At 37.2% G+C, this 14,485-nt stretch overlaps 2 protein-coding genes and 1 long non-coding RNA gene across 3 annotated transcripts; 1 reads left to right on the top strand and 2 right to left on the bottom strand.

The window, feature by feature from the left end:
• Nucleotides 1–35: 35 nt before the first annotated feature.
• LOC149038523 (uncharacterized) lies at nucleotides 36–2,928 on the bottom strand. The gene is made up of 3 exons (XR_016180503.1): nucleotides 2,787–2,928; nucleotides 2,250–2,334; nucleotides 36–783 (listed from the first exon to the last, which is right to left on the bottom strand). It is a non-coding gene; the product is annotated as an uncharacterized LOC149038523 (long non-coding RNA).
• Nucleotides 2,929–3,915: 987 nt separating this feature from the next.
• LOC113681757 (prostaglandin reductase-3) lies at nucleotides 3,916–11,489 on the bottom strand. The gene is made up of 12 exons (XM_027198878.2): nucleotides 11,268–11,489; nucleotides 10,469–10,556; nucleotides 9,749–9,847; nucleotides 8,972–9,070; nucleotides 8,299–8,338; nucleotides 7,997–8,025; nucleotides 7,404–7,478; nucleotides 6,748–6,819; nucleotides 6,286–6,347; nucleotides 5,712–5,811; nucleotides 4,741–4,926; nucleotides 3,916–4,346 (listed from the first exon to the last, which is right to left on the bottom strand). Exons 1-12 carry the CDS (start codon nucleotides 11,402–11,404, stop codon nucleotides 4,275–4,277), a joined length of 1,059 nt encoding a protein of 352 aa, XP_027054679.2. The 5' UTR covers nucleotides 11,405–11,489; the 3' UTR covers nucleotides 3,916–4,274.
• Nucleotides 11,490–11,598: 109 nt separating this feature from the next.
• LOC113681739 (putative 2'-deoxynucleoside 5'-phosphate N-hydrolase 1) lies at nucleotides 11,599–14,485 on the top strand. Its single transcript, XM_027198855.2, has 4 exons — nucleotides 11,599–11,860; nucleotides 12,886–12,939; nucleotides 13,284–13,394; nucleotides 13,969–14,485. Exons 1-4 carry the CDS (start codon nucleotides 11,701–11,703, stop codon nucleotides 14,073–14,075), a joined length of 432 nt encoding a protein of 143 aa, XP_027054656.2. The 5' UTR covers nucleotides 11,599–11,700; the 3' UTR covers nucleotides 14,076–14,485.

Below are 14,485 nucleotides of genomic sequence, written 5' to 3'. Positions count from 1 at the left end.
AAGGGAAAGACAATATAATGGATAAAAATTTTTTTGTTTTTATTTTTACTTATTGAATACAATTCTTAAGTAATAAATAAAAATGTTTACACGATATCATAACAATATTAAGTATAACTCGAGAAAATAGAACTGGACAAAGTTGAAAGTATGAAATGGGTTAAAGAGAAACTAAAAGATTTACAAAACCAAAAGGCAAAAGTAACTTAAGTACAATTACAATAACTACAAAGTCTTAATTGCATTTCAAACAATTCTATGTTGGAACATTTGCCTGTAAGAATTTTTTGTTTTGCCAAATTATTTCTAATTATTTGTTTCAAATAAACATTTAAAATTCCTTGAGGTTTTCACTTGTGACTTTTTTGGAGTCACCAGAAGCGTCCTCACTTGCAATTTAACTTTCTTAGATTTTGATCATTTGAAAGAGAACTCTCGATTGTTTTTGCCTTGCCAAATTATTTCCATTAGCCAAATACAAACAGAAATTTTACTCATCAACAGACAATCAGAACTTACTTAACTTTGATAGCTCTGTTTTGTGTTTTCAAAAAAAATTGTATTCAAAGCAATTAATTCGTGGCTAAATTCGTCTTGCGGGCAACGTAGTTGGTAAGTTTAAGTTACAGTTGTTACCTCTAACATTGATTTCAACTTTGTTTCTCCAACAACTGAGTTACATTTTCTTCGTTCCTCTTTCACATATTTTTCAGTTCGAACCCGTCTTTGCTCTCCAAGCTTGTGGTCCCCTTCAACAAGGCGTGTCACAAGAATATCAAAGGACTGCAATATAATGAAAAAACATTCTTAAATTCGACGAAATTAAACTTGAATTGAATTTAGTGAATAAAAGTGATGAAAGTGGTAAGGCGTTGTAAATATTGAGCTTATTGTCAAGGCTTAATAAACACTACAAGTGAATGTACTCGTAGGAAGAAATTTCCCAAAATTTTAATTCAACTGCGTGTTGATTCCTCTTTTTGTGGCAGTGAACATAATTATTCACAGAGGTAAAGCGTTGTAAATACTGAACTTTATTGTCTAAGCTTGATAATTACCACAAGTGGAAGTACTCGTAAAAAAATTTTCGTCCAAATTTTTAACTCAACTTCGTGTTGGTTCCTCCTTTTGTAACCAGTGATCGTAATTTATTAAATCTTCCACTATGATTTCGATCAATACATAAATATCCTCCGAAGGAATTTTTTCAGGTCGATTAAGATCTGATCTTTTGAGCTCAGTGGCGCATCAACAGAAATCCGGCAACAAAATTACGTTTTCTAGAACTTCTTAGAATTGAACAAATATTACGGCAATGTATCTACACTTGCACAGAAAATTCAGTTTTTATCTTTATGTAATGCAGTCGAGAAAGAATTCCATATGAACCTATACTACTCCAAAACAAAGCATTCGTCCTACAGATGATCTATTGTTTTCGCCATTGCCTCTTATATCAAAGAAATGTATGCATATTGAAGTATGGGGTTATATCCCTTGATTTTAATTGTAGTCGAGGTGAGAACAATTCTCGGCATCACACAATAAATTCGCACCGTCTGTGGGTTACCTCATTTTTTTACTTTTTCTCGTCGATGGCAATACATTTGATTGATGTCTAGAATTACAAAGTTCTTTTAAGCAGGGCAGGCTCATTTAATTTTGAAAAAGGGTTTTTTTTGCGGAGCCAAATTGCCTGAAAATACGACATCTGAACAAAGCGACTTACAAATACTCGAAATTTTGGAACAATTAAGGACGAATGGTTTGCATGCCTCGCACCCTGATCTTTCTCAAATATTCTTCAAAACTTTCGCTCATTTTGAAAAACATTTTCACTCAAATATTCTTCATTGGTCAGGAAAAGAAAAGAAGAGCTATTCCATAGTTTTCAGTTAAAGAAACGCTTTATAGCGATACAAATACTTTTTACAAAGCATTGATATAAGTTTGTGTACATTCCGATCATTCTTTGTTGGCAACATAACCCTGTGCTCATAAGTCGTCCAAGGTTTTATTTGCATATCGTCTATATTCATTTTTCTTGTTGACACAAGCAAACGTGTTCCTTACGACATCTTTTTTTTTTAGCAAGGTTTTGCGCGTGTCTTAAAAAGGCATGGTAAGATTTTCAACCCCATACTTTAAAAACAATAGATTGCGGCTTTGCACTACACCTTTGTTTTATAAATGGCAGTCGCATGTACAGATAATAAACCTATTTCATGTAACTGGATTCCAAAGCTTACCTTGACGTAACTCTTTGCTTTTTTTCTCCTTCGTTTCTGTTCACTTCCAGGCTTGATTTATGATGCCTTACCCATATCACCTTATCTACGAGGGAAAGAAACAACGCCATTATTTCCTGAGGTTTATGAGATTGTCTTGAACTGTTAAAGAATTTAATCATGTTATTGAATGCTAAATGAGGAGAGCGCCTATAAGAGATATTAACGTGTTTTCCTCCTCCAAACCTCGTTATCATGATATCTTTAACGTCAATTCCTCGAGAATCAGTTTTGAAACCTCATTTACAAAGTTTCGTTTGAATTTGCCGCCGAGCGATGACGTTTTTATCAAGCCACTACTCGAATTGGTTGGACTTTTTCAATTAAAGTTCTTCCTTCAATATGTATTCAGATATCTGATATTGATGTTAAACGAAGATATGAGAATTAAATTGCTTGTCGCGAGCACAAGTTCGTAAAAATACAACTGACAATCCACACTATCCCTTATTCATTAAGCACGTTGTGCTGAACAAGGTAAATTCACTACTATCTTACCGTGTTTTGTATTGAAATGGAAAGACTGTTGGTCCAGGTCATGTTTCCAAGTTAAAGTAGCTGTGTCTCCTCGATGCTTCTAGCCATGTTTGAGCGGAAGACTTGATTCATCGGAAGGTTTCTGTTGTACTTTCTTTCCTGCGAAGTAAGACATTTCTTACCACGAGGTAGCGTGAAATGCAAATTAGTTCATTGAAAGATTTTCACATAGAAATTCAGCCTCAAAATGAAGACCTTGGAAACGAGGTTGTCGTGAAATCAAGGTGTTTGTGGTTGCTTTTTTTCAAAATCAGTTGCATGATTTTTATTTTACTTGTTTTCAAAGTTGATTTATATGCAGGCGAGGAAAGGAGGAGTAAAAGCCAGTGGCACTCAGAACAGGGAATAAATGAAAGAGAAAAGATTTTTAAGGAAAAGTAGGCAGCCATGTCAAGTTTTCCAGCAATAGATGTTGCCACGTGGGTGGTTAGGATTTGTGGAGGGTTGACCACAAAAACAGCGTACTTAGAACTGAAGTCCACAAGAAAGCGAAAACAGCGGAAATCGATAATATTCAAAGTCTTATTGGTTGAGAGAGTAAGAGGGTATTTTGGGAATAGTCGCGCGAAGGTCGCGCGATTGGGAGCAGAAATACCATTGTACCCTCTCAGCAGTACCAGCTCCAAATTGCTAAAGCATTTAAGATGAGGGTTTCCGTACTCAAGAGCAAAGACAGAGACGCAGCTTCCAGATTATTTCAAATATTTAAGGAAGTTTCCCGCGATAATTTTTAATTGAACTAAGACTGTCCATCAAACAGTTTTTTTTCCAATTTCTTCACTTTTCATTTTTTTCGGTTTTTGTTTGCTAAAAACTCATCTCATACACAGGGGCAACGAGTAAAGCGAGATAAGTTTGTTTTTTACTCAGAACTAGTTCAGAGTTTTAGTTACAGATTGTAACTGTTTTTTCCATATCAATACTCATATCAATACATCATTTCGCGACATCAACAGATTTGCATATCTACAGAGGATCATTTTTCGAGCTAAGACTATGGATTGAAAAACGCATAAGTTCAAAATTATGTGTAGGCAGTTATTTGCAAGCCCCTTGGTGTGCCATTGTTCAATAAAAAGAAAGACCCAAATAAAACAAATGATCATTTTAATTGTGATATTCTAGTACCTTATGAACTGCAATGTCTCTCTTTTAACGTTTTTCATTTTGAACAACTAAGCTCCTCGGCACTACAAAGTAAAGTGGCCATCTACATGACACAACCTAAACCCAGAGAGTTTAAGTATGACTTCTTTTTTGCCGTCTGCATTCAGCTATTTTTACACCAACGTGATAATAATTGCCTCAATGGTGAAAAAAAGATTTTGGCTTATTTCTTCTAGTACACTGTTGATGTAAGGATCATACGAAAAGTAGGTAAAATCATAGTTCATTTTAGCCGTTTACCGCGGTCTCAAGAATTGTCCTGCTTAAACTATTTTATTTTCTTCACAGAAGGCTTTTTGGGTTATCTGGTATCTCCACCACAACTTTGCCTGAACTTTTCCCACTGTGCAAATACTGGCGAGAAACGAAAATTGGAATAATGCGTTACCAAAGCGAGATAGAAGCAATAGTCTTACATGTAGCGCTTACCCACTTCCCTGAATTATTCCTGTGAAATTCATTCATACTACTAAAAGACTACACAAAAGGGAATGGACAGGGGATCAGTCGTCGCCAACAGAGTATAACCGGGGAAAAATACAAATAGACAGCCAATTAACTGCCCCAAGGGCATAAGAATATTACAGAGCCCTTTTGGAGGATCGGGTAAATTTTATTGTTAAACAATCAAAACCCTGCGGACCCCCACCCACCTCCCAAGCTTTGAAGCTATGCGATAACTTATTTACCGGTCCCTAACTATAAAAATCAATTCTCTGATTCCCAGGATATTCATTTTAATCCCTACCTCGACCGCATCCGGTATTGAATCCAGACCTTTGAAGACTCCTGTTGGCGATGAATGTCCAACGTCAATGTGACACTTTAACTTCCCGCTGTCGTACAAGTCCACAAGTTTAGCCAGAGTTGATTTAAACTCCTCAGCATAGTGAAATAACAAGAAACCACGGACACTCGCCGATTTGGATAACAGCTGAAGATACGAGAAGCAAAATAAAATATACAGAGGCGAAGAATCAGCACATGTCGGATCACAGGTTACCCAAGCTCGATATGCGAGTTTTATCTGCATTGTGTTATTAACACACAAGGGTAGAATTTTAAGGGCTTCCGTGAGAGGTGTGTTAAAAAAGGAAAAAAAATATCAGGGAATTCAACATCAAAAATAGCAAGCTTACCTCGCTCCAGTCCTAAGTTCGTTTGTCTTGTGTGTGTTTTTATATGAAATATATTCATATAGGAAAAGCGCACGCTTAAATCGCCAGGAATCGACTCAAAAACCACACGGAGACAAACAGACACACACGACTATTGTCGAAATCGAATCCCTAACATTTTTGGTTTCTACAAACAATCCTTATATAAATCCCATATTTCTACCGTTGCGCCGGAATAATTTAATACAGATTTATTGGTAGATCGAGCTTGGGCTGCCTGTGGTCTAGTTTTGAAAATTGAATTAGGGGTACTTGCTCTTTGAACTGGACGTTTAGTTAGACTTACGCAACAAGCCTCAATGATGGCGTATTCAGGTATAAGTGAAAGCCAGTCATGCTTATGATTGTCTCAAGAATATCAAGAAAATTTCGTATCAGCGTTTTTTGAATTGATCGTTTCAGAACCTTTTAACACCCAATACAGTGATTTGGAAAAAGAACAAAATTCCGGCTGCCTGAGATCTTCTAATTCCATCCTCCGCTATAATTTTCCATATGTCTGTCTCTGAAAGGAGTGCTACATCGCATTATTGCACAATACCTTTGGAACAAGAGTTGCGTTTTTGACCGGGGTGAATCCTAACTTGGACTGGTAACCAGTAATGAAACCAATTGTTACCAAGCGACCCTTCTTAGCCAGCCTAGAAAAGGAGAAGGAAACTTAACTAAGATCATGTCCTTAAATTACAAAATGATACGTTAATCAGTGTTGACCAGTAATATTGTTTAAAAACCTCTTGTCGACGCATTAACGATGGCAACGTTCCTCATGTTGTTAAAACATGGGACTTTGAAACCCGGTTAACACTAAACCAAGGTGGTATTCTCGGAAAACTCAGCGGGCCTGTGCTAAACATGCAACAAGCTAACTGTTATAATGGCTAATCTAAAATAGTGATCGTCACATGTCGAACTACTCGGTCCTGTTTGTGCATTTTGGCGAGGGTCTGGAACCAAAATTTAAGGAATAATCTCACTTCTCGATAAATTCCCCCTGGCTGAAATTTTGGATCATTTTTTGGTACCATTTCTGCTTGACAGAGCCCTCTTTTAATCAAACCTTCAAATTGTTTAAACATAATTTAAGTTTTATTTCAGTCAAAGTCAGTTCTTACCTGTTGACACAAATGTCAAAAATTTCTCCCCCGATGGATTCGTACACTACATCAACACCATTCTGGAAAAAAAACCCAAAATAAATTCTGCATTGTCACTTAGGGACAAAACAAAACTCACAGAAACTCTGAACATGTCTCTGTGATATTCACTTCCTTCAATTGCCACTTATAAATTTTAAGTAGGAATCTACCGAGAGAAAATGATAGACACCGCCACTCTTACGGATCATGGAAATGAATTTCTCATGTCCTGAGTCTTGTGTCTGTAGGTTGATGAAGAGCGAAAAGTCCCCCAGGACATTCTACAACAACAACAACAATAACAAAACAGGAATGGAGGAAGTTGGGAAAATTTTTTGTTTCAGACCATTCAGAAAACAAGCGGTGGTACTCGGCCTGACAACTCAGTCTCCCCTGCCCCCCCCCCCCCCCCCAAATTGTTTACTTCTCTGCTCTTACCGGGAATTCCTTCTTTAAGACTTCATCTAATTTCTCTGTCTTGTAGTTTACTGGTCGATCGCATCCAAGAGACTGCAATTAAAAAATAAGGTTAAATAAAACATCGCAGTAATCACAATGAATCATGAGCAACAGCTAACCTTATTATAGAGTTTCGGTTTTATCTTTGCAAACTAGAACAAATTATATAATGCCATCTTTCATTAGCTGTTTTTGAAGGAAGAATGTTGATCTCAATCTTTTGCGCGCGAGATATTGCTGACGTGAAACGAGCACTCATTTTGCCGTGGTTAAAGACGCTTGCTTTCTCCACAGTTAACTGTTCTTTTAACACCCTACGAAGAAGTGAGTTCACTTTGCCCAGATTCAGCCCTTAAGGTATTCAGTCATGCAACATGCTGCCAGAAAAACTTAGAAAGTTTTACCCTATCCAAACATTAAAAAATCAGGTGCATAATGGCAGTGACCTTGCGTCACTTATCACCCCTGAATCACACATAATGGTCATGAGAATAAAGGAAATGATCACAAACTGAAGAAGCTCTTGATTGTAAGTCAAATTCTCCTTGTCAATATTATAGGAAATGTATGAAGAACAGTGTGGAGAACATGCATATCAATGTTAAAGTTGGGTGTAAAGGGTTAAGCCAACCAACCTTTAAAAAATCTCCTTTGGCCTCTGTCGAGCATGTGCCAATCACGTGACATCCCGCCAACTTCGCAAGTTGGACCTTTGAAAATTAACATATCAAAAGTATTTGTGTAACAAAAAATGAAATGTCCCACATGCAGAGCTCGTTCCAACTGCTACCCAACTCTGAATGTTTGTAACTCTGTAAGTTCCTGGATTTCAAGTTTTCATTCAAGAGGAAAGAATTATATATGTGGCCTGTCTTATTTTACCCGACCCTTATCTTATCGATCTTTTCTTTTCTCAGTTTTGTTATGATTGGAGAGACATCGTAATAAACCCTTTTTAATTGAAGGTTGCAGTTTAATTACAAGAAGTACTTACATCCCAAAATGGGGAACTCATATAGAGATGTTTTTAAGGCGCGAATGGAGAGCAGAAAAAATGCAACTTCATAACTACTGGCACACTTGATATTGACCAGTCAACTTGAATTTATCATTGTTGTAACATAATAAACTAAACTCCATAACAAAAAATTTGTAGTGGGTGCAAGGCCCAAAAACTCTCAACTTCTTAGCCTTAGTTCCTCACTGGTAATTGTTTAATACAACATACCGCAAACTGACCAGTTCCTCCTGCAGCCGCTGTAAGAAAACAGTGGAACTAACATTAGACAGAGTACTTTTTAAATTGATTGTCAATAGATATCCAAGATTGTGTCAGTTTTGTTTTAACTATACTCTGTAATTGGTTTAAGGAGATAAGAAATATTAACAAGTAAGAGCTCAGATGTCAAGAGTTCTTATTATTTCTTATTGTGATACCGGTATTTTCTTTTTTTAAGATTAGGACTGACAGGTAGTTAAATTTATGAAACTCTTGTGTTCAAAACAAACTTGATAATAAAATAGATTTACCTGTCACCAGAACTATTTCATTGCTTTTAATTTCACCAACCTATTGTAATAAAACAAGACTTTTAAAATTGTTCAGTATCATACAAGAATTGATCTTGTAATTTCCAGATTACTTCTGGTCCCTTCACAAAAGTACAAATAGTGTCAAGTCAAGTCTAGTGCAAGGGGGGGGGGTTCTGAAGTGCCCATGACCCCCCTTTGTAAACTTTTTGTGTCATATTAAGTAAAACACAGTGTGGAGGTTGACTTAATAATGTGGTGAGTACTCTCTATTTAACGCAGTGTGACCCCTGCTTTGAAAAATCCTGGCTACCCCCCTCCAGCCACAGTTTATCCCCCCTTTTCATAGGAAGCTAGTCACCCTCATCCTTTTGTCAGGGTTTCCTGGCAGCTTGGTTGTACCCATGTATACTCCTGGGTGGAGGGCTCAGGTACCATGAGAGTGAAGCATCTTACCCAAAAACACAACGCAATGATGTGGCCAAGTCTCATACCTGTGCCTCTTTATGTGCAGTCCAACTCACTGCAGGCCACCAAGTCTTCCCCAATAGGGAAAATTGAGGGAAGAAATAATGTTGGTCTGTTATCACTTTAAAATATTATTATGGTGCAAGCAAAGTAAGGCAAAATATGTTTATGGTAAATGATATACATTGAATAACTGTCTGAGCACCTTGTCAAGAGCAATACCAGCAGTCAGGCCACTGATGAGTAATGAGACATATACAGGATCCACTCTTGGCAGGGGAAATGCTTGTTTTGAGGAAATGGTCTGCAAGAATACCAATATCAACAAGATCACCATGTGAGAATCATTCATCATATCATCTTGTTGGATTAGTAGCAAAGTGATAGCAACTGAAGAACCATGTTCAAATGAGTCAGCTTTTTGAGTGTTGCAACTTATTATTTTGGTTGCAGATTCACATGTATTGCTCTTCCATTGATGTTCTACTTGATATTTTACCAGCTTGTTTTTGCACCAAACCAGTTTCTTTCAAGAACATGCAACTCCTGTCTAGACATTTAAGGCCAACTAGGAAATCATTTGCAAAGAGATTTGGTGGATGTCAGTATTCATTCTATGAAAGATTACTCACAAAACTAAAAGTAAATAGCCATATTGTGCAAAAAGGTAGCAACTACAAGTGAGAAATTTAAATCAGATATCAATAATTCTTTCAGGGTTCTCCGACTTTTTTTCTTTTATAAAAAATATAGAGTCAAAGTAATTAGTTTCAATTCACTCTTGAGAGGTTAGTCATGTCACAAAATTGGATAAAAGGCTCTGCAAAATTTTTCCATCATGTTCTCAAAAGCTGTTTTTTAACTATTCATAAAAATAATATAAGCATTCAGAGAGTGCATTACTTGTATAAGTAACAAGCAGTTTTAAAGGAACTTATACATTACGACTGATATCTAAAAAAAAATCAAACAAAAATTTTACCATATATTCTGAGAAGGTTCCAAACTGAAAATATCCAACTGCCTGACCTTGGCGAAAGTTTTTACATTTCTCACCAGTTAACACAACTTCTCCAATACCCTTGGGAAAGAAAATTACATCAGTGACTACCCAGAAATCGGCAATAGTGAAGGAAGAGGTAGGGAACAAGGAAAATCATGATATAAGGGGCTTTGCCACTATGATCAGAGAGAGATGGTTTAATAATATGTCTAGCTTATAATAGGAAGCAAAAGTTTTCTAAATTATTTTTACCTGTTACTCCAACAGGGAGATCATTCACATTTTTCACTCCAAGTTTTAACTTAATGAACTTGTCAAAAAGTCATGAAAAATTCTCCTAACCACCACTATTTGGAGTTGTTAATTATTGGGGGGGGGGAGGTCATTTTAGTTTCACTGCTAAACAGAGAATCTCCACTACCTTCCCCTCCCTCTTGCTGGCAATTTCCGACAAGTTCTGCTTATCTTACACACAGACAACATGATCAGCTTTATAAGAGTAACAAACTGATTAGTAAATAAATGCATGGCCTGGCTGAAGAGGTATTGGCGAGACTTTGAATTACTATTTGGCTAATAGCTGCTGGTGATACAAAGAATTCATAGTTCCTTCTATATCTGGCAAATAAATTTATTAGCTATTTCTGTCATTAGTTAGAGGTCTGAGTCTGTCTTAAAACTAAATTAGAGTACACTTACCTCTAGTCCACCATCAAATGGTGGGGGTACCCCTGGGTTATATCGACCAGCAGAATGGTTTATTTCTGTGGCATTGATCCCAACATACCTGTAAAATCATAAACCACAAAATAGAAATCACACACAGTAATAAGACATGTGAGCACGGTGCAGTAGGGTATTATCCTTATGTACATCTAGAATAAAAGTGTAAATAGCAGTTTGCCTTAAATTTAAAAGGGATTTGGTGGGAGTGGAGGGCAACAAATTAGCAGGGATAGTGAGGTACGTGAGTGCAAAAGAGCAGGGGAGGGTCAGCAGCCTTGTTTTCCGAAAAAGATGCAATTGTGATCAAAAAACTTGTATGAGATATAAATTGTGGTATGCAATTCTTTTTTGGGTAGGTAGAGGGGAACCAAAGGAACAGAACCTATCCCATGCCAAGGACATCTCAGTGGACCTGTGATCTGCTGTACTTGATAGTTACAACAATCGGGTTCAACCCTTGCTTTTCATAGAACATGTATGATATTGTTTGATATTTTCAATTACACCCTGTGCATGATGCCCGAGGCGTGAGTGCAAAAGATGCTTGAGTTACGGGTTGATCAACTACTTCACACGCCCGTACGAGTCAAAAACTCTCATTGCAAACCTGCAAGCCGAGAGAAATTCAAAACCCACAGAAAAAGATCGGCTGCTAGAAATTATTTTGAATGAACCGCGGAGAAAAAATAATTGGAAATATTCCCGAAGGGGACTCTCTAGGGATGAAAGAGATACCTCTTCACGGTGTGAACACCTCGTTTAAATATTCTACCTGTTTTTGACGAGTAACTCATCCGGCCCTGGCTTCAACATAGGTACCGTTACCAGTTCGGCAGCCTCTCTGTAATTTGTGGAAAGTTTAGAAATTATAAGTTTCCGAAAAGTCTCGGGAAGACGCCTGGCCGCCATGATGGATCAGGGAGGTGAAGATTTGAAAAGGGACTGGAGATGAGGTGAGGAATATCCTCCTCTAGATATAGGAGATTGGAAAAAGAACAGAAAAGAAAAAAAATTCTGTGAAGATTGTACGTTACGATTAGAAAATAAGGGTTATTAGTTTTCCTGCTATTCACAGGTTAAAGGGGTCTGCAGTGACTTCTCTCTGGGGACCTGTCCTAGCGTCCACTTCCGTCCAAGCAATTAGAGAACGCCTGGCAGATTTTGTAGTTCTTGAAACAGTTGAGGGGCTCGAATACTAGACGAAAATGAGCGGGCATGGTAAACGATTAATTTATTTCTGTGGAAGTATTCGTGGAGGGAGAGACGATGCAGCTCTATACAAGCGTATCATAGATCAACTGAAACAATACGGTGATGTTTTGACAGAACATATTGCTGATCCCAACTTGCTAGACAAAGAACAAGGTTTGTCTCGAGAAACAGTCAATAATTTAGTCTTAATATGACAATTCTAAATCGAGTGAAGCCGTGATCCTTGCCGGTGAGCAGCAATTTTAGAAGTTGCAGAAAAGACGACTTAAAAAAAATTCAAGCTTCGAGGGAATTCGAACCCGTGCGCATGACTCGCAGATACTAGTTGGGTGCGACACATGGTTGGCCGCTACTACTAACTGTGTACAGTTAAGCTGCCAAGCCACACGTTGGGACCGTAGCATATCATTGCGGGTTCTTTTCCGTGTTCTAAAGCGCACAAGCATTAACAGCGATTATCGTAGAGATTATGCAGCATAGCTGACGGTTAGAGATCAGAAGAAGAACTTGATTCCTCATGGAACAGAGCCAACTTCTCAGATCCCAAATCTATGCATGTTCAGTTGAGAGTGTGCAACGTTTCTTTCGTGGGACATGTTACAAGAAAAAGAGGATCTTTTTAGAAAAGATCTTCATGGGAAATAAATGTGACATTAAACTCCATATCTGACTGGTTGAATTGCAAATACTGTAAGGAACGAATTGTTTGATCATTTAGCTAAAACAAAATGATTGCAAACTTGGCAACTTGTTCATCATTTTTACAGAAGAATTTGTGACTTGACTGATGTTTGGCAGAAGTTAAATTTTCCCCAGCATATTTTTATTTTTAATTTTCCTGTCTCACCTGATTTTAATAAATGTATCACAACAAAGAAGTTCCTTTGGCCACACATGAAAAACAGCTGTTAAAAATAAACTGCCATAGCTTTTGGCCTTAACCCTTCCTCAGTGAATACATTTTAGGCTTTTCTGTTGAAGTTTATAACTCGGCAGTGTGAGAAAGTGTTTCCATGTAGCCACAGATTGCCTCTTTTACCTGCACTCAGCTGAATGATTAGAAAAGGAAAGGTTTCTCATACTCAGTCAGTACCCAGTCAGTGCACTAATTAAGTTGTCATTCATTTTACTTTAAGCTTTATACTAAATGAAGTGCATTTTTTATTGGATATCTTTAGGTAGTGACAAGTTTATTCATGACCGTGACATGGCCTGGTTGGAAAAGTCTGATGGTAAATTGCATACAGTTTGACTTACTAGTTCTAAGTAATGATTCTCCATTCTATCTATCATGTATTTCTTATGAATGCCAGTTCGAAGGGTTTGGTGTCAAATCAAATGATATTTCCTAGGTGTTATTTTCCAATCTGCTTGAAAGTCATATTCATTTGATAGAGTATTGATATCATGTGGGAAATGACTTCTTGGTCAACCCTGGAATTGAAAAAGTTTTTTGAATCCATCTATTGTCCCTCTGGTTCACAAACACACATATATTATGTTGATACTCTTCTACAAAGTCAAATTGATGGTCAACTTGTCTTTATGAAAATAAAACTTGTTTCTTTTTCTTCAGCAATAGTTGCAGAAGTCACTCAGCCTTCCTTGGGAGTTGGATATGAAATAGGGAGAGCATTTGAGAAGAAAAAGAAGATTCTTTGTCTGTTTAGACCTGACAGTGGAAAACGTAGGTTTACATGTCAACCAAATGTGTTATTCTGAGCCACACTATAAATGTCATAGATAGTGCTTGATTGATTTAGGTTGTTGATCCCAGCAATATTGCTGTCACACCTCAAAATTGGTGCTGATAAATGCTTCAGCAGCCTCATTCCCTCCAACCCTGCATATCTCTCTTACCCTACTCTTAGGCTACTCCTACCACACCCCAGCTGCTGACCCCTATTTCCCCTTTTCCCCTTTTCCCCTTTTCCCCTTTTCCCCTTTTCCCCTGACCCCTCTCTTGCTGTATATCCAGGCAACAACTGCTCTGTACTCCCCCATGCTTGACAGACTTTGTAGCATCTGTTTTTAAACTGTTGGGCTAGTTATGCTGTCTAAGGAACTTTTGTCCAAAAATCCAAATTCTGAAGCTTGCGCAACATGCAACTGACCAATAAAATAATGATATTTTACTATTCAATTTAAATAGTATTGCCCAGAAAACTCATAATCTGAAGTTACAGAAACATCCAGCTGACCAATCAAATAGTAGTATTTTTACCATAATATGTAATTAGTATTTTTTTTCTTGCTTGTAGATCTTTCTGCCATGATTGGGGGAGCAATTGGAGAAAACGTGCAAGTGAAGAATTATAAAGAGGAAGATGTTCCTGAAATCCTTAAAGAGTTTTTTTCTTCTATTTAATATTCAGCACAGAGTTGCTTGGACAGTGTAGTTTTATTGTCTATTTTTGTCTTTTATTTACTTTTTGTGCCTCAGTACAATTTAAGAAATTTATTGGGCATAAAAATTGTGCGAATTTTGTAGTCTGTCTTCAATCTAAAAGTACAAGTTCTCTCTAAATAAAAACATCTAAAATAAAACACTGAAAATTTAAGGTAGACATTGTGGAAAGAGGTCTTAGAGTAAAAACTGCCCTTGTCACGCGGAGAACTAAATATATCTGAATGTTTCTTGTCATGCTTCACGTGCAGATCAGTGTTGCGTTGGTTGAAACACGAGTTACGGCAATGTATAGGTTTTTTCTTAATTCCACTTCACTTTTAGAAATATGTATGTTGACAATAAACATTATGTTTTCTTAGAAGAGGAAA

Source organism: Pocillopora damicornis, chromosome 10 (assembly GCF_964200805.1).
Source record: "Pocillopora damicornis chromosome 10, jaPocDami1.2, whole genome shotgun sequence".
Classification (NCBI taxonomy): Eukaryota; Metazoa; Cnidaria; class Anthozoa; order Scleractinia; family Pocilloporidae; genus Pocillopora; species Pocillopora damicornis.
The sequence above is the reverse complement of the archived record's forward strand: the minus strand, read 5'-3'. Positions and strand labels throughout refer to the sequence as shown.